The sequence below is a fragment of the Glycine max genome, chromosome 10 (genome assembly GCF_000004515.6).
Source record: "Glycine max cultivar Williams 82 chromosome 10, Glycine_max_v4.0, whole genome shotgun sequence".
NCBI classification, from domain to species: Eukaryota; Viridiplantae; Streptophyta; class Magnoliopsida; order Fabales; family Fabaceae; genus Glycine; species Glycine max.
In genome coordinates, this window is record NC_038246.2 from 49,323,441 (window position 1) to 49,350,842 (window position 27,402).

Genomic DNA, 27,402 nt, shown 5'->3' on the forward strand with positions numbered 1-27,402 from the left:
TCCACTCACGCTATTTCACGACTAAATATATATTATATATTCAGATGTTAGAATTATAACCCACTCAATTCTAAGCCTAAGCCTTATCAACAGAAATAAAATACCTATCATAGACTCATACTACTAAATATTTACTCTATTAATTTATGTTTTTTTTTTTGGTGAAATATTGACCACAAGGGCGCAAAAAGGATGGAATTAAAATCCATCTGAGAAAGAAATCTGAATTACATTAGTGAGAACTGAGAAAGCAATAAAGGACTAGAATAAAAAATAAAACATCCAATACAAGTCAGACCATACTTAACTAGTAACTTAAATGTTAGACTTTCACATGTATCACCTATATTCTAAAATAGCATTCTCACCCTTTTCAGCTTGGAGTACTAAAATTGGGCTAGATCATTCCGTTTTATATATTAAAAACAAAAATTGGGCTAGATCATAAAGTTACCCTCCATTTAACAAGTACTTTTAGTTTTAGTTTCTGCATCAAGGTGTTCGCATTTTCTTCAGAGCTTAATTTGTGATGCTTCAAAGTGAGGGTGGAGATGAGCCATACGTTTGTTTTTTTGGCTTCATAAATGAGTTGGCAACGGCATCTTCCAAAATTGGCTGGAGGTGGGCCATACACCCATGTCATCTTTTGAGAAAATAATTACTAATTATAAAAAACATTTTTACAATTCAATAAATTTAAATAAATGTAAACTTACTTTATTTATAAGGCAATAAATGTGCATGGAGTGATCGAACTGTCATTTAATAAACATAGTGTGTACTCTACACACACGCATGCATATATAATTTTTATTATTAAATTGAAAATCTTATTAAACAAATTAATTTTTCATTTTTATATAAATTTATTTTCTTTAATGCTTTGTACACAATAGTTTTTACTAATTTAATCGTTAAACTAAATATTCTTATTCAACAAATCAACATTGCAATTTTTTTAATATTTAAAATCAAAAGAATGTTGTAAAAGAAGTGAAAAATAAAATATAACAAATAATAAGATGAAGGAAACAACAAATATAAAAAATTATATAAATTATTGTATGTGTATATCTGATTTTAATATGCTATTTTTAAATTCTAACTCATGATAACAAATCCATGATATAGGAATAAACTCGTGTTACAAAAGCCTAATTCTTTGTCAAGAGTAGTACTCCTTTCAATTATAAAATAAACAAAAAGACATGTAAGCAAACACATAGCACGGAATTATCGATTCTACTTCTTTAAGATGCATGATTTTTTTTTTTTCATTTTGTCTACCAATAAATACTAGAATAATTAGTGTTTCACGTAAAATGAGTAACTATGAAATTAAATTGTAATTTTGAGTATTTTATGCTAATGTTATTGTTGGTTTCGAATCAATGGAAATATCAACTAACACTGATACAAAAAAGTCTTTTAACATCTAATAGTTTTTAGATTTTAGATTGATTCCATGGGTAGAAGTAGAATCAGTTAGTAATTTTTAGATTGATTTTGGAACGAACATAAAACATTGTTTGTGAAAACCAATGTGAAAACTTCAAATTTCACATTAATTTGTGGCTAGAACTTGTATATAACAATCGTTTTCTACATCACACCTCTTTCAATATATTTCAATTATAAAACAATTTCATCCCATTTATATATGGTACATCTCAAATGTAAAAATACAAGTACAAATTTTTTGTTACAAAATGACCAATAATATATTTTTTCCTTCTAGTTACATGTGTCAAATGCGATAAATTTAACTATTTCCTTTTGTTTTTATTTGACACAATAGCTACACTAATTCTTTCCTCCAGGTTAACTCAATTTTTTCATATCTTTTGTTTCACGTTTTTTTTTGTTACTCCCAGGACAATGTTAAGCATTAAATACAACATTCTCTTTCAACAAACATTTAAACTTTAGTTCATTATATTTTTTAGAACTAGCCTCTTCCACCAAACCTAACCTCATTAGTTTTAATGCATTATTTGAATAATCAATATATATTCACAAGAAAAAAAATTAAAAAGTTAAAACAATCAATTTTCCTTTATGACATTATTAATTTATGTACTTTAATCTTATAAAATCCTCTTATCTAATTTCTCCAAAAATTAAGATATATAAATTAATTTTAACTTATAAATTATTTTCTTTTTTTATAAATTTTTATTAAAGACCTTTTATATCTCAATGATAAAAAAAATATTTATTAAGAAATTGCATAGCTAAATAACAGGTAATTGTGTTTGGTATTTATGCTGTTACTTTGTAGCATGGGATCATTTAAGTAATTTTTTTTAATAGATTACAACTTTCTTTTTACTGAAAATAATTATGCTGGAATTGGATAAAATTACTTAAACAGTACGAGATAACGATTTAATTTTCATGCTGGGATCCGAAGGAATTTAAGAGTATTTTTATTGGATATATTTTGTTTCTAAGCAAATGTTCCATTATTAAAAGCTAATAAAGTTCCAAAGAGAGAGTGAAAGAGTCAGAGAATTGGGTAGAAATAAATATATATTTTAAGAATAACAGTTAATATTTTCTTCAACTTTTAAATAGACAAGGAAATAGACTTTTTTTAAAAAACAAATAATCAAGCATCATAATATAAATTATTTATTATTAAGGTAAGATATATATTTATAAATTAAGAATTTTAATTATAATGCTATTCGACATAACTTGTGCTTACGGTAGCTTTTTAATTAATGGAATTTTATCTTATTAAAAAATATTTTTAATTATAATATAATTTATATATTAAAAATATTTTTTTAATCAAATTTAGTTATACAAAATTGAAAAAATTACATGTTGTATTGACTAAAGTATCAGTGTAATTAGTTTATTTACACACTTAATTATATCTATATTTGTTTGTGGGTATCATAGTATTTTATTTTCTTGTTTGTCGAGTTCAATCCATCATTCTCCATTGCTTTGCATCGTTCTTCAGTGTGTGTCAAAGAGAGCGAATATTTGTGAAGACACCAAGTAATAATGAGAATGAAAAGTAGTTTTACATTAAAAATCTCATCTTTAAATACGCATATTAATGGGTCTAGAGTCCTTGAGCCTAGTCTTATTGTTACTGTGGTGTCAAGGAATGGTTATCTAATGATATTATCTTAATCTCAAGATTATATCCTTGATGTCGTTATTGTCAACTGCAATAATGACCTAAAATCTTGATTAATAAAATATTATTTTATTATGCAGTTACCTAAGCATCTATTTGAATGGAGAAAAAGTGGAAGGAAAGAAAATTAAGAGAGAAAAAAATACACATCAATATCTTTTTATTCTCCTTTATTTTCTTTCCTTTGACTAATTAAAGATAAATATATTTTCATAAAAATGTGGTGGCTTAGCTTTGAATTTCTTTCCATTCATTTTTGGCTTTTTCCTTTTCTTATTCACGTTTGCAATCTTTTTTTTTTTGTACGTAAGGATCTCGTTAGAATGGCTTCTACTTCTACTAGGCCGTGAAGTAGATCAGAAAATCCACTAGATAATGAATTACAATGAATCAACAGTTAACAATTCAAAATGCTTAAATTCAATTTTGTAAATACAAATAAACCGATTTGTAAAAAAAGTGTTATAAATATTTCAAAAAAACATTAAAATCATTGAAAAAGTCCATTGGTAAAAAAATATTATACTAACCCACAAAATTTTTATTTATCTTATCACCTAGATCTTGTTGCACTTAAGATGTAGAAGATCATAACATGAGTGATTAATCCAACTTTTTTTTTCTCCAAATTTTAATCTTCTATCCCATTATTTTAATTTTGGAATCGAAATATCTAATCTAAATAATTAATTAGGGTAAGGCTAGAATGTCTCTTAATCATCTTATTAATTTTATTTAATGCTTTATGAAAAAACAGTAAAAGCTTAATATTGTGTTTTATAAATATTGATAGGGAAGCGGGTGAGTTTGCAAGCACAGCCAATCCTAGTGAGGCAGGCGTCAGGTGAAAACATTACTGTGGCAGTTGTCAGTTGTCACTTTACAGCGTTGCAGCTTATGGGCGCCGTTTACCCCTAACCCCCACGCGCCTTCTATGCTAAGGAACAAGCAGCGACGCTTTGATGCGCGTGGAAGCTACTCATCCTCGTATATTTGTGTGTATCTTGCGTTCTTCCGTTCCGTATCGTATCGTATCATATCCGTTTTAACATAAAAACGTCATTACGTGGTTACGTTACGTCAGCGGCTACATACCAAATTTGCTCAACTATGGTTTAAGGTTCCAGTACAGATTACAGAAGGTAAGCGCGTACGATTAAAACCACCTACTCAGACCCCTAAATGCTACCTATTCACCATTTTTATTTTTACTAGTCTAGTTTATGCTATTAACCCTATTCATTCTATTTCCCCATCAATCAGATCAAAGCTTATATATAAACAATTTCTAATATATTATAATTTATTTTATATTTACTTATAACTTGTTAAACTGTTTAGTAATCTATGTTTTTCTTTAAATGTCCATTGAAAAACATATTTCTTTTATTGACCAGTTTTAAAATTCTAGAATATTAATTATTATTTTATTTGTAACTTTATCTCTACTTTTTTTCTTCCTCTTTTGACATAAAACTAAAGAGAGCTAAAAAGAAGAATAATTAATGAAACCAATAAATAAAACAATAGAATATTTGGAAAAAAGAATAATAATATATTTTATTAATGTTAAAAGTAACTTAAAAATAGAAATTTACATTATACAAAATTTACAAATTTAGAATAAATTCAATACTACCAATTAAATTAATTCTTATAAGTTAATTAATTGAGTCTTATAAAAAAATTTTAAAAATACCACTTATAAATTTTAAGATGATACATATTTTTTTTATCAAATATTAATTATTAATTTTTTTATTAGTGAAAAAATATATAAATTATCTTTTTAAATAACAATAAATAAATAGATAGAAGATGAAAAAAAAAGGATAAATCTTACTAAAAAAATATGGATGATTATTTAATCCAGAGTGGACAAAATGATGATAATTTAAAATTTAAATATAGATAGGCAAAGTTACTTGATTTGCATGGTTTAGTCATTAAACCCAACTGGGTCCAATGAGTAATCTAGCTGTCAAACTCTTTCCCACAGTATTCCTATTCCACCCCCAACTTGGCTTTTTCCAAGGCACAAAAATATTTTAATTAATTAAAAAACGGAAGCAAGTTAAGTTACTATAAGACCATCACCTCAAGCACGTTACTCCCTCCCTTCTCTCTCTCTCTCTCCCTCACTCTCACCATGGAGGCGCAACCACCAACCCCCTCGACTGCGCCGCCGCCTCTGCCGCCACACCTCAGCTACCCCGACTCCGTGGAATCCTCGCCTCGCTCCCGCAACACCGACTCCTGGGACGAGCCCTTCGCGCCGGCGTCCACCAAGCTCCGTCTCATGTGCAGCTACGGCGGGCACATCGTCCCCCGCCCCCACGACAAGTCCCTCTGCTACGTGGGTGGCGACACGCGCATCATCGTGTCCGAACGCGCCACCTCACTCGCAGACCTCTCCATGCGCCTCTCGAAAACTTTCCTGAACGGAAGACCCTTCACGCTCAAGTACCAGCTCCCCAACGAGGACCTCGATTCCCTCATCTCCGTCACCACCGACGAGGACCTCGAGAACATGATCGACGAGTACGACCGCACCGCCGCCTCCGCCACCTCCGCCGTCAAACCCTCCCGAATCCGCCTCTTCCTCTTTCCCACCAAACCCGAATCCACTCACTCTATCCCTCCCCAAATTCTTGACACGTCAGCCAAATCGGACGATTGGTTTTTGAATGCGTTAAACGGCGCCGGATTGCTTAACCGCGGGTTTTCTGACTCTGCTTCTGTGAATTGCCTTCTTGGACTTGACGACGAGGTTGCCGGGAATAATCTCGAACCCGGTTCGAAGGACGGTGGGGATGGTGGTGGTGGTGGTGGGGTTGGTGGCGGTGGTGCTTCGCAGGGTGGATCTTTCGGGAACGGGAAGAATTTGAAGCAGGATGTTCACTCCATTCCCGATTCGCCCATGCTCGAAACGACGTCGTCGTTTGGGTCCACTTCTTCGTCGCCTTCGCTTGCGAACTTGCCGCCGATTAGGGTTCATGTTGTGGAGGATCAGAAGGTGTTGGGGATTGAGGAGCAGTTCGCGCAGATGGGGGTTGGTGTGGGGCAGAAGCAGCAGCAGCAGGATGAGGGTTTTGTTTTGCTATCTTCGCCGCCTCCCCCGCCGGTTCCCGCGACCCTCGCCGCCGTGGGTGTGCCAATTGGGCCCGCCACGGTGGTTGCTGGGGAGTATCATAACCGCGTTGTCTCCGATGATGAGAGATCAGATCATGGGGTTTCTGTTGGGTATAGAAAACCACCCACTCCTCCACCACAGGTTCAGTCACAGACACAAGCACAGTCACAGGCACAAACGCAAACACTTGCTCCTCAATTTCAACAGAAGTCAACTGGTGGTGGCGCCGTTGTTGATTTGCCTTCTCCTGATTCAGTTTCAAGGTATTCTCAATTTCAATTTATCTTTCTGGTTTTGGCTTTGAATTTTTAGAATTGGATTGTTTATTTCATTTGTATCATGTTATTGTTGGGTTTGGTTATTAGTGTATAGGGTTAGTAAGGGATTTGGTTCTTGGTGATGGATTCAATTGGCACTGTTTGAATTAGGTTTTTGGTGTTTGTTTTGATCCTGCAGTGATAGTAGTCTTGCGAATGCAATCTCGCGTTCGAAACCTGCTGTTTATCAAGAACAAGTTCAGATTCAATCCGGGACTACAAGGGTTCCCAGTAACCCTGTGGATCCAAAGCTTAATGTGTCTGATCCGCACGGTCGGATCCAGATGCAGCAACATGTACAGGACCCTGGATATTTGTTGCAACAACAATTTGAACAGCACCAGCAGTTGCAGTCACAACAACCGCAACAGCAATTTGAACAGCAACATCACCAGCACCAGCAGACACTACCGCAACAGCAGCAACAGTTTATTCATGGCACACACTTTATTCACCATAACCCTGCTATTCCTGCATATTATCCTGTATATCCTTCCCAGCAACATCCCCAGCATCCACAGGTTTACTATGTGACTGCGAGACAGGCGCAGGCTTACAACCTGCCTGTGCAGCAGGCTAATATGGGTGAGTCTGCAGGGAACATCGCCTCTAGCCGACCACAAACTCCACCAAATCCTTCTACATTGGTTCAACAACCTGCTACTTACAACCCCATCAGAAATGCTCCCATGCCTAAAACTGAAATGAATGCTTACAGAGCTGCAACTGCAGGCACCCCTCAACTTGTTCAAGTTCCTACGAGCCAACATCAGCAGCAGTATGTCACATACTCACAGATTCACCATCCTTCTCAGTCCATGGCTCCCAATTCTGCTGCCCCTGCCAATTATGCTTTTGATTATGCGGATCCTGCTCATGCTCAAATATACTACTCTCAACCTATGGCACCCACAATGCCTTCACAGTACCAGACTATGATGATGCAGGAAGGTTCAGCTCAGCATCCCTCAGACAGCGTGAAGCAGCAGCAGATAAGAACCTCACAACCATTATAAGCCAGTCCTTAAAAAAAAAAGAAACAATTTTGAAAAAAATGGGTTTGTTTCCCTTTAAGTTTTTATATGCAGTTCTTGTCGTCATGTTTGATAAAACTGTTTGTGGTATGTATTTGGATAGGGAAAAAAAAGAATAATAAGAAACTGTGATCATCTTGTACTTTTTCTTGTATGTCATAATTTATAATTTATATAGGAAATGAAATTGGTCCAAAGATTATACTGTAAAAGGTCAAGTCTGAAACATTGTATTGTGAAAATTCAAATATCAATTCCTGAAATGATTGTCATATAAAAAAATTAGCGGGTATTCTTTCTAGCTCTGGTCTTGTGATCCGTGGTTCATGATAAAACTATTCAATTCTGTTGATAAGTGCAATGGATGTTGCCATTTGAAGTTTTGGACTACTTGCAGTTTGTCCTCGGTCCCTTATATGACCAAAGCCATGCATGAAGGACCACTAGTTTGCACTTGTGCGTGTAGTCATAAATCCTACATCGGTCTGGTCGCATTTTCAATCCCCTTGTTCGTTTTATATACAAGAAAATCACGTTTCTGCTGATTGACCTCAGGTTTTGCTGCGCATGACCCAACAATAATGTCCTTGCGAGTTTTAGTTTGAATTTGATTCTCCTTGGTGAAACCTAAACCTTGAATTATCATCTACATGCCAGCTTTTAAAATGCATAACAAATAAAGATCGTTTCAAGTTGCATAGTACGACTTTATACAGAGATTAGGTAGTCCTATAAGAATTGACCACCCTTGACAAACACTGTACTTATTCTCTGCTTTGGCCTAATGGCTTTCTTTTCATATTATGCAAGAATACTATCTCAAGCAAATCTATTTCATTGTTAAGATAACTCGAGGATCTGAATTCAAATGCTATACAGCATGCTTACGAGAGTTACTATGTGAAAGGCTGGGCATTTACGGGTACCAAACCAATTTCTTGAGCAAGACACAAATGTATGATGATAACAATGTTAAGCAAAAGTGTTCGATTGATGTGAAATTTTAACGTATAGTGAATTTCAAGATTAATATAAACCCTCACAACAGAGTGCACGTTACATATGTTGATTTCGCTGAATTTCATGTGACTTTAGTGGCAAGGTACACATAAGATTCGATGCTTTATAGTATTAAAGTATGCACTAAGTACTAGTTAGCGGTCAATATAAGAATAGATTAACTGTACGAGGTTTAAAAGTTAAGATTAGGCGTAAGATTGAGCTGGTTACATGCTTAGGAGTACAATTTTGCTAGTCTCGAACCAAATAGAAATAATATACGATTCAGAACAAACAAAACTATGCTTATGTCTCAATTATTCAACTATACGTTTGCACGATTAAGCCGCTGCCTACACTCAAATGTTGTCATCCTCTTCTTTATATTAAAGCCTGGGGACTAGTGGTTGATGCTGACTCTGCTTCAAACAACTATATTGCATACTTGTGATGTATTATTAACATTATCATCCACATTAATGATGGAGCTAGCAATTGTCAAATGACTTATGGTCCCTACTTGTTCAACGTCAACGTAGGTCAGGGTCCCTCACTATCCCATAAACTGGTTTTTGCTTAGAAGAATGCTACCGATTCAATGCACATAATTGGTGCATTATTGCCGACCGAGGTCTGATGGAGCCATAGTCCAAAGTGGAAAGTTGGGCTGGTCATGGAAACCCATATAACTATATGAGAAAAGCATGGAAGAACAGTGTGTATGTGCACCCCACCGAAATTAATGCAATATTTCAATGCGTATTACCTTACCCTTTACTTCCGAGAACTGAATTCCATAATGATGGAAAGGGAATCAATGAGCCATTTGCTCAAAATTTGATTCTCTATCTCCGAAGATTTTAATGGATTGGTGGTGGAGTGTCAAAGGCACCAAGTAAAAAGCTGTCTATCAAGGGCCCCACTTAAGATGATCATAAAGTCCCTAACAACGGTGTCTATTTCTCTTAAACTCTAATCACCAAAAACATTGAGCTTATCAGGGCTCCACAATTTTTAAACAAAAGAGAAGCTATGCCTATAATAGATAAGAGTCATCCGAGTGAACAATATTTCTGTCATAATGAACATATCACGTTTACATATTCTTACTGGAATATTCGAAAGCTTTTGCATTTGTTTAGTAGTGGGAAAGGATGAACATAACATTTATTAATTCATAACAACCGTGTAATACTAGAAGAGAGAATAAAGATTGCAACTCTACAAATCTTTTCCTCTTTTTAGTATATCTGTATGTGTATCTTTTTCTTCCATTCATAAAGAACGAGATATGATACACTCTTCCTATATTTCCCCAAACTTTATTACAATCAATCGAATAACATATCATTTAGGCTTGAATCCACTACCGATTCAATGAACAACTTTTAGTCGATGTAGGTTGGCAAGCATATGCTCGGTTTTGCCTATTTATACATAAAAAACATCTTCTGCCCAATGTTCACTTAAATCACTTTCAAGCTTTTGATTACAAACTTTTCACCCTCTCACCATGATGGCAACGTTAATTTCACGATACAATGACAAGTGATCAACTGATGACCGTTATAAGAGAAACTTTTGGAGGGCATGATTACAATCACAATTCACATGGTAGTCATGTTATATGTCTCGTGACTACGGACTAAAAAATATTGGATAATGAAAATATTTCGCTTTACATAAAAAATATGATAAAAATTATTTCAATAATAATGTGACACCGAATAATTGTTACAAAATTCGACCTTACAACTTTAATTTTTTAATATTAAACTACCCTCTTTTTAAAAACACAAGAAACTGCTAATTTAGCCAAAATAAAAAGACATTCCTAACAATAATAATTCGTATTTCTGGAGAAGAGCAATGCAAGCAGGGACAAATTTTCTTAGCCATAGCTATGAGGATCAAAAAATCATTCTACAGATATATCAAAAAAGAAGGGGTACAGTACAATAATCTAATTACTCAACAGTTACATCAAACACTCTCACACAATTATCAGCTCCACATGAAGCAAGTTGCATACTCATGTGATCATCCTCATTTTTCTTCCATGCTAGACGGTTTATGGTAGATGCATGGCATATAAAAGGATCTATACGTACTGCAAGAGAAGTAGCCAAACCTGGTGCTGCTATGCTCCCATCATCTGCTCTGTTATAAGACAGATTCCACAATTCTATTTGGCCATTTTCCATTCCAACAGCTAGAAGTCCATTATTCCTCCTATGATGGAGACCAACCCAAGATAAAGCTGTCACACTACTCGTAAATTGCGGTAAAGACATAAGCTGCCTGATGGAATCCCTCTCTATGGCCCAGATTTTCACTGTCTTATCCCTTGAACCTGTTGCAAATTCCTGACCATGCGGATTCCAAGAACATGACCAGATAATCCGCTTGTGCCCCTCCTGTCTCGCAAGAAGACTACAACTAATTTCACCGGTGCCTGTAAACCACAACTGCATGATTAGGGTATATGTTGAGTTGCAGTATAGCCAATAAGAAACTCTAGCAACTATTACAGTACTAAAAGAGTCCAGTAAATAATTGTGAAATATTTAACTTCAAAATTACTTTTGCTCATTCAGCAATTATATTGCTAAAAAGGGATGCCAACCAGTTAGATAACGGTTAGCTCAGTTTCATTAGTTTTCCGCAGGCTTGAGACTTGGACATTCCATCTCAAACAATGTCAGGTGTCAACCAAGGAAAATTGTCAAATAATAATAATAATGGAAAGGTGCAAATTCAAATGCCTAAACAATGATGACATATATACCTGTTCTTGTGATAGAAAAGACAGAGAACTGGCGATCCCTTGAGACAGTCAAAAGAAAGTTGTCGTCATGTGAGAACTCCATCTGTGTCACTGTTAAGCTGTGGGATTGCAGGTGGCCAACTGCTTTCCATGAACCCACCTGCCAAAGCCATACCTCAGCAACTGCTGCAGATTGGGCCTGCAATGCACACAACATATGTGCAATAGCAATATCAGAGATAAAGCAGAAAAGTGAGCAAGGTAGAGACTGACTAACAACAATCTAAACCAGCTTTGGTTGAATGAAGATTAACACAATAAGCAGTGTCAAGTTATAAGATATGCAAGCAACAAGGATTTCCGTACAAGTAGGCACTACATCTTCTGTCTAATAACAATAATATACAGGTGCACCGTGCACAGTTAAGACTAACACTACATACCTTACATGAAGAAGCAACAAGCTCACCCTTATGATCGCAACATAAAGAAAATAGTTCATTTCCATGACCATAGAGTTTGTGTGATTCAGGCCAAAGTGTATGCCAAGCTAGTTGATCTTCAATTGGTGGTTCAGTGAACACAGTTGGAACTGCGTCAGGAATAGTTTCAAGGGTGTCGAGGCCATTGACCCCACTTCTTTCAGGGGCCTCGTGCACAGCTGTAATGTAGAATTGCCATCAAAGTTATTAATTTTTGAAAGACAAACACGCCAGAAAACATTTATAACTATTTCAAAAGTTAAATTTCACATAGGAAAATGAAACAAATCTAGTTTCCCATTCTATGATATCAGTCAACTCTTAGGTAGATAATATGTCCCAATTCCTAAAACTATATTCAAGGGATGATCACAAAATAAATTTAGACCAGATATGCTAGTTGAAATTCCTAAGTAACCAGTGAGAAATATACCTTTATTTCTAACCAGTGAGAAATCAGGGAGTTTACTATAGACAAGTAACCAGTGTGTTAACTAATTAATGCAAGAGATTAATGACGAACAGAGTCAGAAAAAAGATTTAACATTCACATTTCTAAGTTGAAAGTCCTCTTCCAAAAGGCCAGGCAGAAGGAATGACTATAGTACAGGATAAAAGTTCACATCAATGCTACAAAAGGGAAAATTTAAAAGTGCAGTTTTCAAGAGCTTATATTATACTGATCATGCAGAAACAGATGAGTTAATTAAGCTATTATCAGATTTCTATACATGCCATTACAAGCACTAAATACAAGGGTTGGATACATAAAAATATGTCAATATAGTATTAAGAGCCATAAAACACAAAATATTTGGATTTTAGTAGTTACATCTAGGTTAATATTGAAAGATTAAAAAAGTTAACCTGTAAATTACATTGAAGTATGAATTAGCTTAGTTTGGGTGCAAAATTTTACCTGACTATCAAGACTAATAAACCACCTGATTATAATTTTTTTTCTTAACTAATTGCATCCTTTTTTAGCTTCAATCAGTGGCTCTATCTGTTTAGGTAATTACAACCAGATGTTGTTGCTATAAGAGTTAACACCAGTAGATAAACATGAGAAAGGCTGAAAGAGCACAAAAATTTGAAAATATGATCTCAAAATCTGTTTTTTACGCATCACACCATCAATTTCAACTTTCAATGAAATGACTGACCTTGAACATAAATAGGTTTCTGTGATAGTCCAAGAGCTGACATATTTGCACCCAAAATCTGAACATCTCCCATGATATCATCGGAAGAACAGGACTTCTGCAAAGTGGCATTACTTAATGTCTTCAAAAATGATAATGGGGCTTCAAATACTCTGGCAACTTTTTCTTCAGCTCCACAGACAAAACGATGATTCCCCTTACTATGAATAACTGCCATACAATTTATATCATGTCCATGAACTTGAGGGCGAGATATTTCATGCCAAAATTCTCCATCTTGGAGAGGAGCCTCAACTTTCCATGGAGCATAAATTCTAGTTGTCTGCAAATTTTGCATAGCAAACAATAATTTTCAGAGCCAATGAAAATTCAAGAAAAATATTCAGAGTTATTATTTGAAATACCACTAGCAGAAACTGAAGCAATTACTCAAGCAGCTAGAATTTCATTATTTTTCTCTTCAAAAGCACAAAATTCACATAGCCGGTGTTCATACACTAATTGAACACAACAGAGTGCAAGCCATGTTTGAAATTCAAGTTCATATGAAATCATAATAGATAAAATAATAGACATGATGGATCAACAGTATAGCTTTTGTGGACAGAATGTGTTTTAAAAAAATACCTGGTCATGACTGACGGACATAATATAATCACCAGATCTAGCCCATGCAATATCAGTCACTGATGCAAAATGACCAGAGGGAACCTTTTGTGGCAGCCAATTATCATTACCAACATTTTTCCAAAGATGGAAAGATCCACCATATCCATGAGCTAAAATTGAATCTCCATTCGGGCTCCAATGGCCACCATAGAACCCCAGAGCACAGTGGCTTAGTTCCCCAACAGTGACCACATTCATCCAGACATCAGAAGTCTTTTCAGGTTGCCAGATCATCATAGTCTTGTCCATAGATGCAGATAAGATACTTTGTGGTTGATAATAGGCATCCCCTTCCATGGATGCAACCAAAGGGGGTTGCCACATTACTGAATATACCCAATCCTCATGTCCAATTAAAAGAGATTCTAAGGATATCTGAAAAGAAGATGAACCAGCCACAAGCACAGGACCTTCTATATAGGATGATAGGCTTATTTCTCCTTTCTTGTCTATGCCGTGTCCATTGGACATAGAGCTGCGTAATGCCATCTTCCAAATTCGAATGCCTTTATCCTGAGATGAACTAACCAGAAAAATATTGTTTACTTCCCCATTGATGCTTATAGGTAATGAGAAGTCCAAACTCCGGATCCAATCTGTATGCCCTTTTAGCTCACATGCATGTACAAGCTGGGTTCATATGTAAAAGAAAAGTAAAATAACTTAAACACCAGCCGACAGATAAAACTACAAGAAACCAAAAGTTCAAGTTAATAATCTACAACTTAGGGGATGAAGATACCTTTCTGGTCCTTCCACCGCAATAAAGGTGAATCTTGTTATCCAATCCTCCCATTGCAAGAACAATTTGCCCACTATCTCCAGGCAGTTCAGCTAACGATAGGGCTACCATAGATTTGGAACCAACAGAGAAAGAATCCAGGCACGATAATTTACAGTCACCTAAAAATGATGAAGCAAGTCTCAATCAATGTAGACTATAAAATTACTAACATGGTACTAAGCGGGGTCATTGCCATTGGGAATTATGGCTTACCGCTACCAGTCGTTGGAAATACAAGTTCCCATACACAAGCAGTGCCATCTGAAGAAGTAGATGCAAAGATTGCCTCGGTTTGAGAAACCATAATTCCACTAATGCATGTAACACCTTTCTTGTGTGATTGTGGCAGCTGTAACATTTGCCTCCACTACAAACAATTCAAAAGACAAATATGCAAGAAACAATAATTTATAATTCCATCTAAGTTCCCAACTGACAAATGTCTTTCATAATTTATTTGTACAAAAATAGAGGGAAAAAAAGGAACAAAATTGTACCTTCCCATCAGCAAGGGACAGTTCCCACAAAATAATAGCACCATCTGCATCTCCAGATAGCAAATAGTGCTGCTCCAATAGTTTTGCTGCAAATCAAAGGGAAGAGGGGATATTACCATTGATTAAAAAAAATGAACTTTGATCCATATCCCAGTAAAACTTTATGGCAGTAAAAAAAATGAACTAGTAGAGTTCAAGTTTATAAGAGATGGAGAAAGAAAGTACCTTTAAATAGAAACTTGCTAGATGGAAGCCAGTGGGTGCAATTCACAACTGCCTTGTGACCCGGGAGAGTAGTCAAAATTTGAGCACTCTGCGAACATAAAATATATATATAAAAAAAATCTAAGATAAAATGGCAAGTGAAAAAGTAGAAGAGAGTGCAAAGTGGACCTTGGGGCAGAAAATAGCAACGGCGTTGTGAGCTCCAAAAGAGAGCAAACCAGAAGCACCCCATGAAACGTTGTTGACTATTCTGTTGCATCCCGCTCCAATAAACACCCTTTTCACTTCGACTTCGCCGCCGCCGCCGCCACCACCACGCATTCTCACGCACCGTGCACAGAGGGAGAAACTTTGATGGCGGCGAAAGCTTTTTGATTTTTTATTCTCAGGCGTGAAGGGCGACGTCGCCGCGATTGTTGGAATGAAGAAAGAGCATTGGGGCACCTAGTGGGCTTCGAGCGTGTTAAATAAAGGCCCAACTATGCAGGAAAGAAACTTTGATTTTTGATAACTTTTTTTGAGAAAAAATGAAGGCCCAGGTAAATAAATTATACAGAAGTTTTTATACTAATTTAAAATATTAAATTTAACTCAAATAAATAATTTTTTTACAATAATATTTTTTAATGTAAAATTAATTTTAATTATAAATATTAATTAATTTTAAAATGTAAAGAAAAATAATACAACACATATTATCTTCTTATTTCACCTCACTTTTAGAGTTTTTTTTTCATATGTGGGGGAAAAAACACTTAATATCTAAACAAAAGTGAAATATTCACATTTCTCTCATTTTCATTTTCTTTGTTACTATTTGCCCTAAAACAAATAGGTTAAATGACCTATTTGATCCTTTATTTTATTTTATTTTATTTTATTTGATAATTTATCTTTTAGCAAGTTTATTTTTGTCATTTATGTTTTAAAAAAAATATCAAAATGATTATTTTGTGAATGCAAACTTAACACCATTAATAAAACTATGACAATAATAACTAAAAATCACCATAAAATATAAGTTTTTTTTCTTCCCTTCTTCCTCCTCCTTCCTCCTCTCTCGTCTTATTCGTCTCGAACTCAATAACATACAACAAAAATCTTCAAATCTAGAATATCAATCACACCCACAATCAAAAACGAGAATGCACAATCCAAAAAATAAAAATGAATGGTCTCAAAATGTTGAGAAACTAACTCAAAACGAACCCCTCAATTTCTCAATTAGGATTCAATCTAATTTTTTACCTTATTTTCTGCCACTACCTCCATCGTTGGCAAGGTCCAACTCCCAATGCACCTGACATCCTTGTGCTCCCCAATGTCTACAAAGAGTATGTCAAGCACGTGATCTCGCATCCAAGTTCGTCACTACATAAGTCTCCTTTTCTCTCCAAACCACCACCACTTCCTTGAATTCTTAATGGCATCTCTGACATAAACAACATTGTCACCTTCCAACTCAACCATAAAATGACACAATTATCGCCATCAAACAACAATTTGGGGGGGGGGGGGGGGAGTGTTATGCTTAGACGAATCTCCTCCCTTCTTGGTACAAGATTATGGAATCTTCCAAATCGAATGGAGAGGGAAGAAAGAGAGAGAGGAAGAAGGGAAAACATGATTCATTTGCTGAGAGAGGTGTATTTGATAGTTTCAATTTGATGAAGTCCCATGCTTGAGTTTAGGTAGACTTGGAGGCCAACACTAAGAAGGATTATTACTTTGACCTGGACTTCTAGGATCTGGGTTGATTTTTTGATGTGAGAAAGGAGAACGATTTTGAATGTGGGAATATGATTGCATTTTTTAAATTTGTAAATAGTATAATAGTGACAACTAAAAATCGTTAGTATTTTAGTTTTATTAACGATGTTAAATTTTCACTAATGGAAGAACCATTTTGGTCCTATTTTAAAACATAAAGGACTAAATATAAACTTTCTAAAAGATAAATGATTAAATTAAACTAAAAAATAAAATAAATAACCAAATAGGCAATTTGTCCTAACAAACAAAGGGGTCAATTAAAAAAATACAAATTACATTGTAAGAGTACTATATGTTAATTTTTCTAGTTGGTACTACCATAATTAATCATGATTGTCTAAGGTATCCTTACAAGTCATTTAGATAGACCACAAGATCAATCTTCTGTTTCCAAGAATATATTATGCAAGAATTAAACTCACATTTTTTTCCATAAACTCATGTATTTATCAATTGAATCAATTTGTATTGTTAATAAAACAAATCATTTAAAAAAAATAAGCATGAAAATTATTAAATTCAATTGACACATATTGATACACATTTTCCGGTAAAAAAATTCACCTCTTTGATGTGAAAATTCAAAATTGTACTAGTTTACTTTTTGAAATGGTATTCTTTTTGTGGTGTATCCAATTCCAAATTTCCAGTGCAAAGCCATAATTTTGGATAAATCGTCAACCGCCATAGAGACAACCAACCGATTTAAAAAGTCAGTGACAGAAACGAGAAACGAGAAACACGAGTAAGAAAACTAGATACGGATTACCGCATAAAGGAAAAGTACTAATGAGATAGATAGATCATAGAATTGAAGCGTTATGTTACCCAAAATGTCAACCATGTCTATGTCCATGTCCATGTCCATTTCCTTCCAATCCGACATGCTCTCTGCTATCTGCAAAGGCTCTTCAACCTTCTGCTCCCTCCCACGCGCCACCGCACCGTTCCGCCTCAGGGCTTTCTCCACTGCCGTCGCCGACAAGCCCTCCGTTTGCACCGCCGACGAACTCCACTATGTGTCCCTCTCCAATTCCGATTGGAAACTCGCTCTCTGGCGCTACAACCCTTCGCCTCTCGTTAGTTTTGATTTTTTCATTCGAATCTCACCTATTTATATTTTCTCTTTATAATTTCGTTACGTTTTCTTAGGATACAATGTTTGTTTCGTAGGCACCTCCGAGGAATCATCCTCTGTTGCTATTATCTGGAGTGGGAACTAACGCCATTGGATATGACCTTTCCCCTGAGGTATTCAACTTTTTTATTTTTCTTGTAATTTTATTTGTATCCTGAGTGTTTTTAGATCACACCATCGTAATTGTGAAATTGTGTGCGTTTCTGTTCTGTGTTTAGTTTGCCTTTTAAGCCTACTTGTCCTATGTTCTCTCTGTTTCTTTCTTTTCATTTTTTGTATCTTGGAATTTGTTGTTGATGCTTGTATTATTATCATCATTGGAATATGATTTGCTTGTGCTGGTAATCTTGTTATGGAATTTAGTGGGGCAATTGGATGACTCAACACAAGCAAGTTTCATGTTTTTTTATCAGCAAATATTAGTTGTTAATTGTTAGTTTTTGTTAGCAGAGAATCGAACCAACAACCTCTCCCTCCCTTCTATTACTCCTAAGCAAGTTTCATGGTTACGACATTCAAGTTAATATCATGCTTGAATTGTTGTTATGACTTACTTTTAGGTGATATGATTGATGCATATTATATCATGGGGATACGACTTTGTTTTTTGGGTGAACCCACAGTCGGGAGCTAATGACTAATCATTCAAGGTACTGAGATCCATAATATATATCACATGATACAACTATTCTTAACATATATAGGATACAATATGTGCAGGATACATATGTAGATATGCATAAAATACTCATAAAACATAATAATCACTATATAATTGCAATTCCACAAATCTAAATTAAGAGGATACTTCTTGGACAATTCTAAAATCAAAATAGAAATTATAAATCATTGACATCATAAGTCATGGTCCATTGTCTACAAACAAGAATAGTACCTATTCAATTCCCTCCCTGAGAATCATCAATAAAAATGATAGCCTTCATGTCTAGTTCACCAAGCAAAACTTCTTCTAAGCTTCTTTCTTATACATGCATGTATGTCTTGTATCTGGGTGTATAAGATTTGCATAACATTTTTTCCTAAAAATGCTTCAATGCTTCACAAATACATATTAGTGATGTATCCATAAGTATCAATATTATATATGTATTTAATACGGATGTGTGAAACAAATGCAAGTATTGGCGCTTCATCTCTATTCTTTTATTCTTGTATAGGCGAACATCCATCTTTTATTATTCTCATTTTTTGTACCCTGATTTTAGTATAAGGTATTAAAGCTCGATAGCAATGTTTATGATCATTGGAACCAGAAGCTTTTGAGTTTTGACACTAATGTACTATTTTAAATTGCATTTTGATTGCAAAATTCTGAATGCCTCTTCCCTTAAAGATGCACCAAAGCTACTTCGTTTGATTCTATATTATTATTATTTCCTCCATATTGTTCTGGTTTAAGTTTCATTTTTCCTCTGTGCTATTCTTTGCTATCAACCTGTGTTTGAGTAACTAATAATTCTGTTTGCCTAATTATAGCTGGTCAGTAGTATTTTCTTTTCTGATTTTATGTATCAGGCTTCCCACTAACACATGGTATGTACTGCAGTCATCATTTGCACGTTACATGTCTAGTCAGGGGTTTGAAACTTGGATTCTTGAAGTACGAGGAGCTGGGTTGAGTGTTCAGGGTTCAAATTCCAAAGATATTGAACAGTCTGCCAATGCAATGTCTGAGAAGATGGAAGCTGCTTCAGAAAGTGCTACTGCTACCAATGGAGCTGTGGCTTCAAACAAAGAATTGAATAACATCTATTGTGCGGTATCTGAACCTGAGATTTCTACCCCAAATGGAGTAGAAACTGAGAATGTGGCAATCAAAGGTGATCTAACTAGGTTAGGTACTGTTTGGGATGAATCAAAGTTGGTGGCAAGATTGACCGAGACTTTAATGTTTTTGTCAGAAAGAGTCTCTGGGTTTCTGAGCGAAAGTCAATCAAGGGTGATGTTTGCCAAATTTCTAGATCAGATTTCAAAACTTTTGGTGGATTCTCCATTATATGAACAATACAACGAGGTAAGGGAAAAGCTTTCGACTTTGTTTGAAACAAAGCAAAATGCTGGTATTACTAGTCAAATAACTGATCTGAGTCAAAAACTAGTAAATATTATTGAGGAAGGTCAGCTATCTGTTTCTCCTCAATTATTTGATCTACAAGCCCGCTTTACTTCTACAATCGAAGATTTTCAGAAGCAACTTGACTTGATGGTGAAGTATGATTGGGACTTCGATCATTACATGGAAGAAGATGTTCCAGCAGCGGTGAGGTGACATCTTATTATGTTGGAAAGCTATAAATCAATCACTCATTAGCTTTACTGAAAGTAATTAACAATTATATAATTAGCAATACCTTTTTTTTTACTTCTGTTATTTAGAGGAGACTCTCTGGCTGCATATCCCTTATACGACTTTTTGGTTTTACCTGTACAGATAGAATACATAATGAAACAAAGCATGCCTAAAGATGGAAAATTACTTGCAATTGGACACTCCATGGGTGGTATCCTGCTTTACTCCATGCTATCACGGTTTGGTAAGTTTTATAGAAATGTAAATCTAGGACAAGCAGAGCATCACCTCTTTACATATACTGACACATCTGTATTTTCATCTGCACAGGCATGTATAAAATAAATATGTAAGTTATTTACGTAATATTTGTTTTAATTTCATGTAAGGTTTTGAAGGAAAAGATTCCAACTTGGCTGCAGTAGTTACACTGGCATCGTCTCTGGACTACACATCATCCAAATCAACTCTGAAGTTACTCTTACCACTAGTAAGTGAATGGTTTAGTTGTTTCTGGTTACTTCCTACATAGATTTAATTTTTAACTTGCCTAATATCTGTTAAGGTACTAAATTTAGTCACTTGTTGAACAGGCAGATCCTGCACAGGCTCTGAATGTCCCTGTTGTTCCTTTAGGGGCAATGTTAGCAGCAGCTTATCCTCTTTCATCTCGTCCACCATATGTATTCTCATGGTTAAATACTTTGATTTCAGCTGAGGACATGATGGATCCAGATTTATTAAAAAGACTTGTTTTGAATAACTTCTGTAAGTATTTTTATCCATTACAAATCAAAAACTTGTAGGCACCATAAATTTTTATTGTTTTGTTAAGCAAATTATATATTGACTAACCAATAGACATGGTTGACAAATCATAAATTTTTATTCTTTAGGTAAGCAAATTATATATTGACTAATCAATATTAATATCTGACCTTCTTATGATACAATTACAACTGGTAGGCACCATACCCGCAAAACTTGTCTTGCAGCTCACTACAGCATTTCGAGAGCGTGGTTTATGTAACAGGAATGGGACCTTTTTTTACAAGGACCATCTACACAAAAACAATATCCCTATCTTAGCTATTGCTGGAGACCAGGATCTGATTTGCCCACCAGAAGCTGTGGAAGGTATTTTTTTATCATAAGGTGTAGATGTTTTATATCCCTGTTTTGCTATTTCAAGAAGTGAATTTTCTTAAAAGGTATTTTGTGAACAGAAACCGTTAAGCTAATTCCTGAGCACCTGGTTACCTATAAAGTTTTTGGAGAACCTGAAGGCTCACATTATGCTCATTATGATTTGGTTGGAGGAAGGCTGGTATGAACATATTCCTTTGGTTGTTGATGTTTATGTTATTTTAGATTAGGAAATTGTCAAGAAGGAAAGAATAACATGCTCAATTTTATATTGTAATTAATTGGTTATGACCTTATTGGTTGTCCCACACCAATTTTCTCAGAGCTTTCTGTTCTATTCTCACCTTTCTAGTTTATTCTCCAATAAATATACCCTTACCTTGTTTTTTTCTCCCTTTTGCTTCATTCTTAATTTTTTTTTTCATTTTTAATTGTCTTATTTGAGCATTGTTTGTTCTTTCGTATCAAGAATTTGTTTTGACATAAATAATTGGTCTATATTTTTTTATGCCTACTGCTACTGCTGCTTTCTTTGTAATCTCTTTTCTATGATTATTTTGAGCACAGGCGGTGGAGCAGGTGTATCCATGTATAATTGAATTTCTTAGCTGTCACGACAAGTGATGTACATCGTCAATTTTCATCAAATACATACTTCTTGGATCATGCTTGATAACTGCATTCCAAACAGGTGTGAGATGCCTTTCTCTTATTGCCTTTTGTACATTTCGTTGGAGCTTATGCAACACTTGCCTATGTTGTTGTTGACGGTACAGGCAACTGAGACAAGATTAATTGTTTGGTTATTTTACTAGGTACATTAAATTATGAAGAAAAGTTGAAAGAATTAATCAGACATTTTGTGCATTGGGGTTCCGCATTTTTGTTTCCTAACCATAGCAGCAAAAGGCAGGACTCTGAAATACGATCGAGGATATAGAAATAGGAATTATGAGGAGTCTAATTGTTTTTTGCAGCAGTGCCTCTGAATTTCTGTAAAATATATGTACAGAATTTCCTACTCGATACTTTTCATCATGACTATAACCTGCCTGAGTTTCTTAAATGTGTTTTCACCAAGTGGGGTTTGTGTACACGGATACTTCAAAAAATTGGAGACATATTTGTATCATATCGATTTAGGATATTAGAGGTGTTCGCACCTGGTTTTGGTTTTGGTTTGGTTCGGTTCTTTAAAAAAATCGTCCAAAGTTAAACATATTACTAATAAAAGTAATATGTGGTTCAATTTCATTTGAGTTAAATGTAATATTGTATTAAATTTGAACTAAAATAGATTGAACTTTGGATTGATTATTTTGATTTTAATTTTTTTAGGACTTTGGAATTTGTTTTTAATTTGATAACCAGTAAATTATAAAACAAATTGATATAATACAAAATCCAACAACCAGGTAAGTTCTAGTTAGTCCTTAAAAATGACATTTATTTAATCATAAGTAATAAAATAACAAAAAGTTACATGTGATATATATATATATATATATATATATATATATATATATATATATATATATATATATATAAAATCATAAATAATAACAAAATCCATTGATATAATGAGATAAAATATTTTATATAAGACTATAAGAGTGAGATGATTAGATCTGAATCAATAATCATACATAAATGATTTTTATTATGTACAATTTTTATGGTTGAATTATTCGCTCACGTACATAGCCAAAGTCGGTGGCTTGGTTCAATTGTTTGGGAAAATAAATAAATTTTATGTAGGGTATAACAAAGAAAAGAAGTAATTTTATTACATTAAAGGTGTGGTTTGATTTTGATAATAGGAATAAAAAATTAAACTGAACTCAAATGAAAATACAATTTTTTTTTCAGTTATTGATTTGGTTCAGTTTTGGACATTCCTATTGAATATTGGTTCACATTATATGGCTGTCTTCTCAAAACGTGGCTGTCTTATAATTCAACCTTTTATATATGTTTTTCTCTTTGGATAGAGATGAAATTATTATCATAGCTTAAATTATAACATGAGAGACATGGTGAGAAGCTCTTAAACTGTAAGAGTTTGGGAGAACCTTCGGAGAGCTTCTTATTGAGAATTTTGAGAGAATCTCATCAAATAAGTTACTCATCAAATAAGTTACTGATGTAATTGAAAAGTACTCCAAGGTCTTAAGTTTCATACTTTTATCATGGGACTCAAGTCTTGAGAGAGACAATGGCCAGATCAATGGATTGAGAGGGAGAAGTTGATGACTCTTCAATGCACCAAGTTTATTTCATTTCAATGAGACACCAAAATGCAAAGCCATTAATATAAATAAATAAAGTAAACATCACATTCAACTCAAAATCTTAATACATCAAATTTATGAGTAGTTGCTACTCATGTTGTTTAATTTTTTTTTTATTTTGATCTGATTCGAGACTTTTGTTTACACTAGACACTTACAATAATTTCAGGCATCAGTTTTGATCTCGACACCCCAAGAATTATATCTAAATCAACCCTAGATTTTACTAAAAACAATCGTTATAGCGGGAGGTTAGTACTCAAGAAGTTGATGTGTCAAATGTTCTTTCGCTAATAATTAAGCCTGCAAAGTGCAAATTTTGAATCTAGTGTGTATTTAAAATACTGATATCTTTCTTATCAGCATTAAAATATCAGATACCATATGCCTCCATTATTATATTTGATCCAGGACTGGTAATATCTTATATGGAGACATAGGTACAGAAACTTGTTTTCTATATATTTCCAATCTATGCAGCATGTTGAAATCAATATTAAAGTTAATCTATTTCAATTTAGTACCGCTAGTATTTGTTATCTCTACTTGTAACCCATTAAAAAAAAAAACAAGAAACGACATTTCCTGCTAAATCATAGTGGCATGGGATGCTGTGATCTGACCAGATCTTTGTTCCCTTGAAAAGTGGTACTCCTGTCATATGTGGATAACTCAACAAATATTCAAATGTGAGCTTTATGCCTATATCGCCACGTTGCTTGGATGAGCTCAAGGACTTTGTAGAATTTAAAAAATTCAAGCCCTAAACCCTAGTAATCAAGTCCACTTATATGCTAATTTTTTAAAATAAAAACTTAAAACTTATATGCAAGTCTAATGAATTCCTATAAGCATGTCATATTGGATTCGAGTATATTTCATTAGTCTCTGCAAATGGGCATGGATTTTCTTCTGACAGAAAATGCTAATATTTTTTAAAAGTATTACTTATTTGGGACATGTATAACATATTGAAACTATTTCTGCACATGCTTCTTCATTTACATAATTACATCACTTTTTTAAGCAAATTAATTGCATCACTTTTTGACATCAAAGTATTGTATATATAATAATTGATTTCTTTAAATCTCCTAAACACAGTGGATCACTGGATCCCCCCTATGCAAGAATTGGAGCGATGTATAAAATGATGCACAGAAATGTTGGGCAAATGTCAGTATCCATTGTTCATTTAGCCTATGAACAACAAAAAGGATTCACTGTAGGATTCAAGGTTATGAATTGTAATGATAATACTTCTAAAATTAGACGCGCCATCTCTGTATCGATCAGATACTATTACACTAAACCAACTAGAGTCAGCCAAGTGGTGAAGAATTTAGATAGTATACATGAGATCATAGGTTCTAACTTTAAGACGATCATTGTACACAAGAAAAAAGACTATTACACTAAATGCTGCTAGTATATTATCAAGACTGAACTCACAATAAAGTATTAGCTTTTCCTGTATAATTAGTCTACCATTTTTACTCTAATAAATGAATTTATATGTTGGTATGAGCCAGTTTAATGTTCATTAGTATTTTCCATTTGCTTGCCTCGGGTTACTATCACCATGGAATATTGTCATAAAAAGAGTCTGAGCATTTGTAGCAATGTGAGGAAGCACAATCCAGAATAACTTCTGTTAGGATCAATTTGGCCATCCTTTGTTCTTGGGGTGTCTTGTTTTTACCTTGAGTTCCATGTTGACAGTAACAGAAGATAAGCTTTGTGCATTTAATGATTGATAATGGAGGACGCTTCCTTGTCTTCCATGTGCTCTTTCATGTCTCATTTAGATACTCTATTTTCACTATAAATAGGCGAGTCTACAAATGCAAACTCACTAGACCTTGACTAACAATAGCTACGTTGAGAAGTTAATTTGTCCAGCAGTTCCCAAATGGAATCAAACACATCAAGCTTTCTTTTGAACTCTTCAACTTTGCACTCAGTTTTCTACCAAGACAAACAAGATGATGGCATAATTGATCTGGGTCTTAGTCTCGGAACTGTTCAACATGAAGCTTACCATTCTTCTGCCAACTGTATGGGTTCACCCCCTCCTTCATTCTTTTAATTCTTCATCTCTTCTAATTTATCATACACCCTTTAGTCAGATATTTTTTGATAAAAAAGAGTAAATAGTATATACACAAAAAATATAAAGGATTTTTACACACCATCAATCTATCAGAAATTGTCATGTCTGGTAATTTTGTTCTTAAAACTTATACCAGTCTGATTTTTTATAAGTTGATAGTGTAAAAATTGTTACATTGACATTACATGGAAATTAAACTCGGAAGAAAAATCATAATTCAATTCAGTTTAGTCATGTGTAATTAATGTCTTCTGTCTGTATGTTGACGATTCATCTGAGACTGAGTTGCATTACTAACATTGTTAGCAGGAAATCAATTAATAATTAACGTTCAAGTTGCGACATTAACAATATGAATTTGACTAACATAGTCTAATGAAGTTATATTTGGAATCAGTGTATGATGAAGACCTTATGGATTGGCCTCACTCCAATCTCAATCTAAAGAATTCGAGCACAATGCATTCTAGATCTGCCCACCACCAAAATTTTGATGAAGAGATAGAGGGGGTCCAGAGCAATGAGAGGTGGGCTTATGTGAAGGTTAACATGGATGGGGTTACCATTGGTAGGAAAATTTGTGTACTTGATCATGGTGGATACTCAAGTCTGGCACTCCAATTAGAAGACATGTTTGGTAGGCAGAATCAATTATGCACGCACTTCCAAGATATTTTTTAAATTTTTAGTATAATTTTTATTCAAACAAGTAAAATGTTTTTAACTTATTGTACCATTCAGGAAGCCATTCTGTTTCTGGATTACGATTGTTCCAATCGGGATCAGAGTACTCATTGTTCTACAAGGACAGACAAGATAATTGGAGGCCTGTCGGTGATGTACCATGGAAGTAGGTCCCATTTTTCTTGCCAAATTTTCTACATTCTATTATAGGTCATTTTATCAATAATTCTAACTTGTTTTTTTCTCTTTCACTTCTTTTATTTTTGTCGCAGAGAGTTTATAGAATGTGTGAAGCGGTTGAGGATTGCAAGAAAGAATTCGGGCATTGTTTCCTGTTCATCAAGATACACCTAAATTCTCTGTCTCTTACTTTAGTAGAAATTAAATTAATCAAAGTTGTTCTGATGTCCTTCTGTCAAGGTGTTTTTGGCCATGTAATACTTGATGGATTTAGACTTTAGAGCATGTATGATTTTCAGTTGTAAAATTACATTTGAAGTAAAAATAATTTTGTTAACGAATTAAGACGTTTATTTTTGTTTTCATTTTATTTTTAATTGTTAAATTTACATTGAAATATTGTCGTGGTATTTTTAATTATAAATCAAACATGTCCTTATTTAAACTAGTTCACATGGTATCTTAGAAAGCAAGTCTTTGATGGAAATGTACCGTACGCAATATGTAATGATTAAAATGGAATACAATAATCACTT

General features: G+C 34.2%; 4 protein-coding genes across 7 annotated transcripts; 3 read left to right on the forward strand and 1 right to left on the reverse strand.

Moving 5' to 3' along the window:
* The first annotated feature begins 5,197 nt into the window (after positions 1-5,197).
* Positions 5,198-7,853, forward strand: LOC100775954 (neurogenic protein mastermind). Its single transcript, XM_003535668.5, has 2 exons — positions 5,198-6,553; positions 6,747-7,853. The coding sequence occupies exons 1-2, from the start codon at positions 5,307-5,309 to the stop codon at positions 7,621-7,623; spliced, it is 2,124 nt and encodes a 707-aa protein (XP_003535716.1). The 5' UTR covers positions 5,198-5,306; the 3' UTR covers positions 7,624-7,853.
* Positions 7,854-10,510: 2,657 nt separating this feature from the next.
* On the reverse strand, positions 10,511-15,707 carry LOC100806450 (elongator complex protein 2). Its single transcript, XM_003536618.5, has 10 exons — positions 15,399-15,707; positions 15,231-15,318; positions 15,006-15,091; positions 14,722-14,875; positions 14,467-14,627; positions 13,683-14,354; positions 13,056-13,377; positions 11,851-12,068; positions 11,429-11,606; positions 10,511-11,095 (listed from the first exon to the last, which is right to left on the reverse strand). The coding sequence occupies exons 1-10, from the start codon at positions 15,549-15,551 to the stop codon at positions 10,608-10,610; spliced, it is 2,520 nt and encodes an 839-aa protein (XP_003536666.1). The 5' UTR covers positions 15,552-15,707; the 3' UTR covers positions 10,511-10,607.
* Positions 15,708-17,712: 2,005 nt separating this feature from the next.
* Positions 17,713-22,642, forward strand: LOC100776497 (uncharacterized). Of its 4 annotated transcripts, none has more exons than XM_006589604.4 (11): positions 17,713-18,082; positions 18,177-18,254; positions 19,709-19,982; positions 20,064-20,422; positions 20,594-20,696; positions 20,842-20,942; positions 21,046-21,220; positions 21,419-21,589; positions 21,679-21,779; positions 22,166-22,289; positions 22,414-22,642. In XM_006589604.4, exons 1-10 carry the CDS (start codon positions 17,825-17,827, stop codon positions 22,220-22,222), a joined length of 1,677 nt encoding a protein of 558 aa, XP_006589667.1. In that variant the 5' UTR covers positions 17,713-17,824; the 3' UTR covers positions 22,223-22,289; positions 22,414-22,642. The 4 variants fall into 4 exon arrangements, with proteins under 4 accessions (XP_006589667.1, XP_040861917.1, XP_003535717.2 ...); XM_041005983.1 differs by having other exon boundaries at positions 20,064-20,176; XM_003535669.5 differs by having other exon boundaries at positions 17,714-18,082; positions 19,709-20,422.
* A 3,007-nt stretch (positions 22,643-25,649) lies between these two features.
* Positions 25,650-27,191, forward strand: LOC100777024 (auxin-responsive protein IAA32). Its single transcript, XM_006589606.4, has 4 exons — positions 25,650-25,946; positions 26,400-26,639; positions 26,744-26,852; positions 26,959-27,191. The coding sequence occupies exons 1-4, from the start codon at positions 25,802-25,804 to the stop codon at positions 27,038-27,040; spliced, it is 576 nt and encodes a 191-aa protein (XP_006589669.1). The 5' UTR covers positions 25,650-25,801; the 3' UTR covers positions 27,041-27,191.
* The last annotated feature ends 211 nt before the right edge of the window (positions 27,192-27,402 follow it).

Excerpts from the sequence above, each read along its gene's own strand:
- LOC100776497 (XM_003535669.5), top strand. The coding sequence starts at position 17,825 with ATGTTACCCAAAATGTCAACCATGTCTATGTCCATGTCCATGTCCATT. Across the intron at positions 20,423-20,593 it reads AAGAAGATGTTCCAGCAGCG|ATAGAATACATAATGAAACA; the intron begins GTGAGGTGACAT and ends TTACCTGTACAG. Across the intron at positions 20,943-21,045 it reads TGAAGTTACTCTTACCACTA|GCAGATCCTGCACAGGCTCT; the intron begins GTAAGTGAATGG and ends CTTGTTGAACAG.
- LOC100777024 (XM_006589606.4), top strand. The coding sequence starts at position 25,802 with ATGGAATCAAACACATCAAGCTTTCTTTTGAACTCTTCAACTTTGCAC. Across the intron at positions 25,947-26,399 it reads TTACCATTCTTCTGCCAACT|TGTATGATGAAGACCTTATG; the intron begins GTATGGGTTCAC and ends ATTTGGAATCAG. Across the intron at positions 26,853-26,958 it reads GTCGGTGATGTACCATGGAA|AGAGTTTATAGAATGTGTGA; the intron begins GTAGGTCCCATT and ends TTTTTGTCGCAG.
- LOC100806450 (XM_003536618.5), bottom strand. The coding sequence starts at position 15,551 with ATGCGTGGTGGTGGCGGCGGCGGCGGCGAAGTCGAAGTGAAAAGGGTG. Across the intron at positions 15,092-15,230 it reads TAGCAAGTTTCTATTTAAAG|CAAAACTATTGGAGCAGCAC; the intron begins GTACTTTCTTTC and ends TTTGATTTGCAG. Across the intron at positions 12,069-13,055 it reads GAAACCTATTTATGTTCAAG|CTGTGCACGAGGCCCCTGAA; the intron begins GTCAGTCATTTC and ends TCTACATTACAG.
- LOC100775954 (XM_003535668.5), top strand. The coding sequence starts at position 5,307 with ATGGAGGCGCAACCACCAACCCCCTCGACTGCGCCGCCGCCTCTGCCG. Across the intron at positions 6,554-6,746 it reads TCTCCTGATTCAGTTTCAAG|TGATAGTAGTCTTGCGAATG; the intron begins GTATTCTCAATT and ends TTGATCCTGCAG.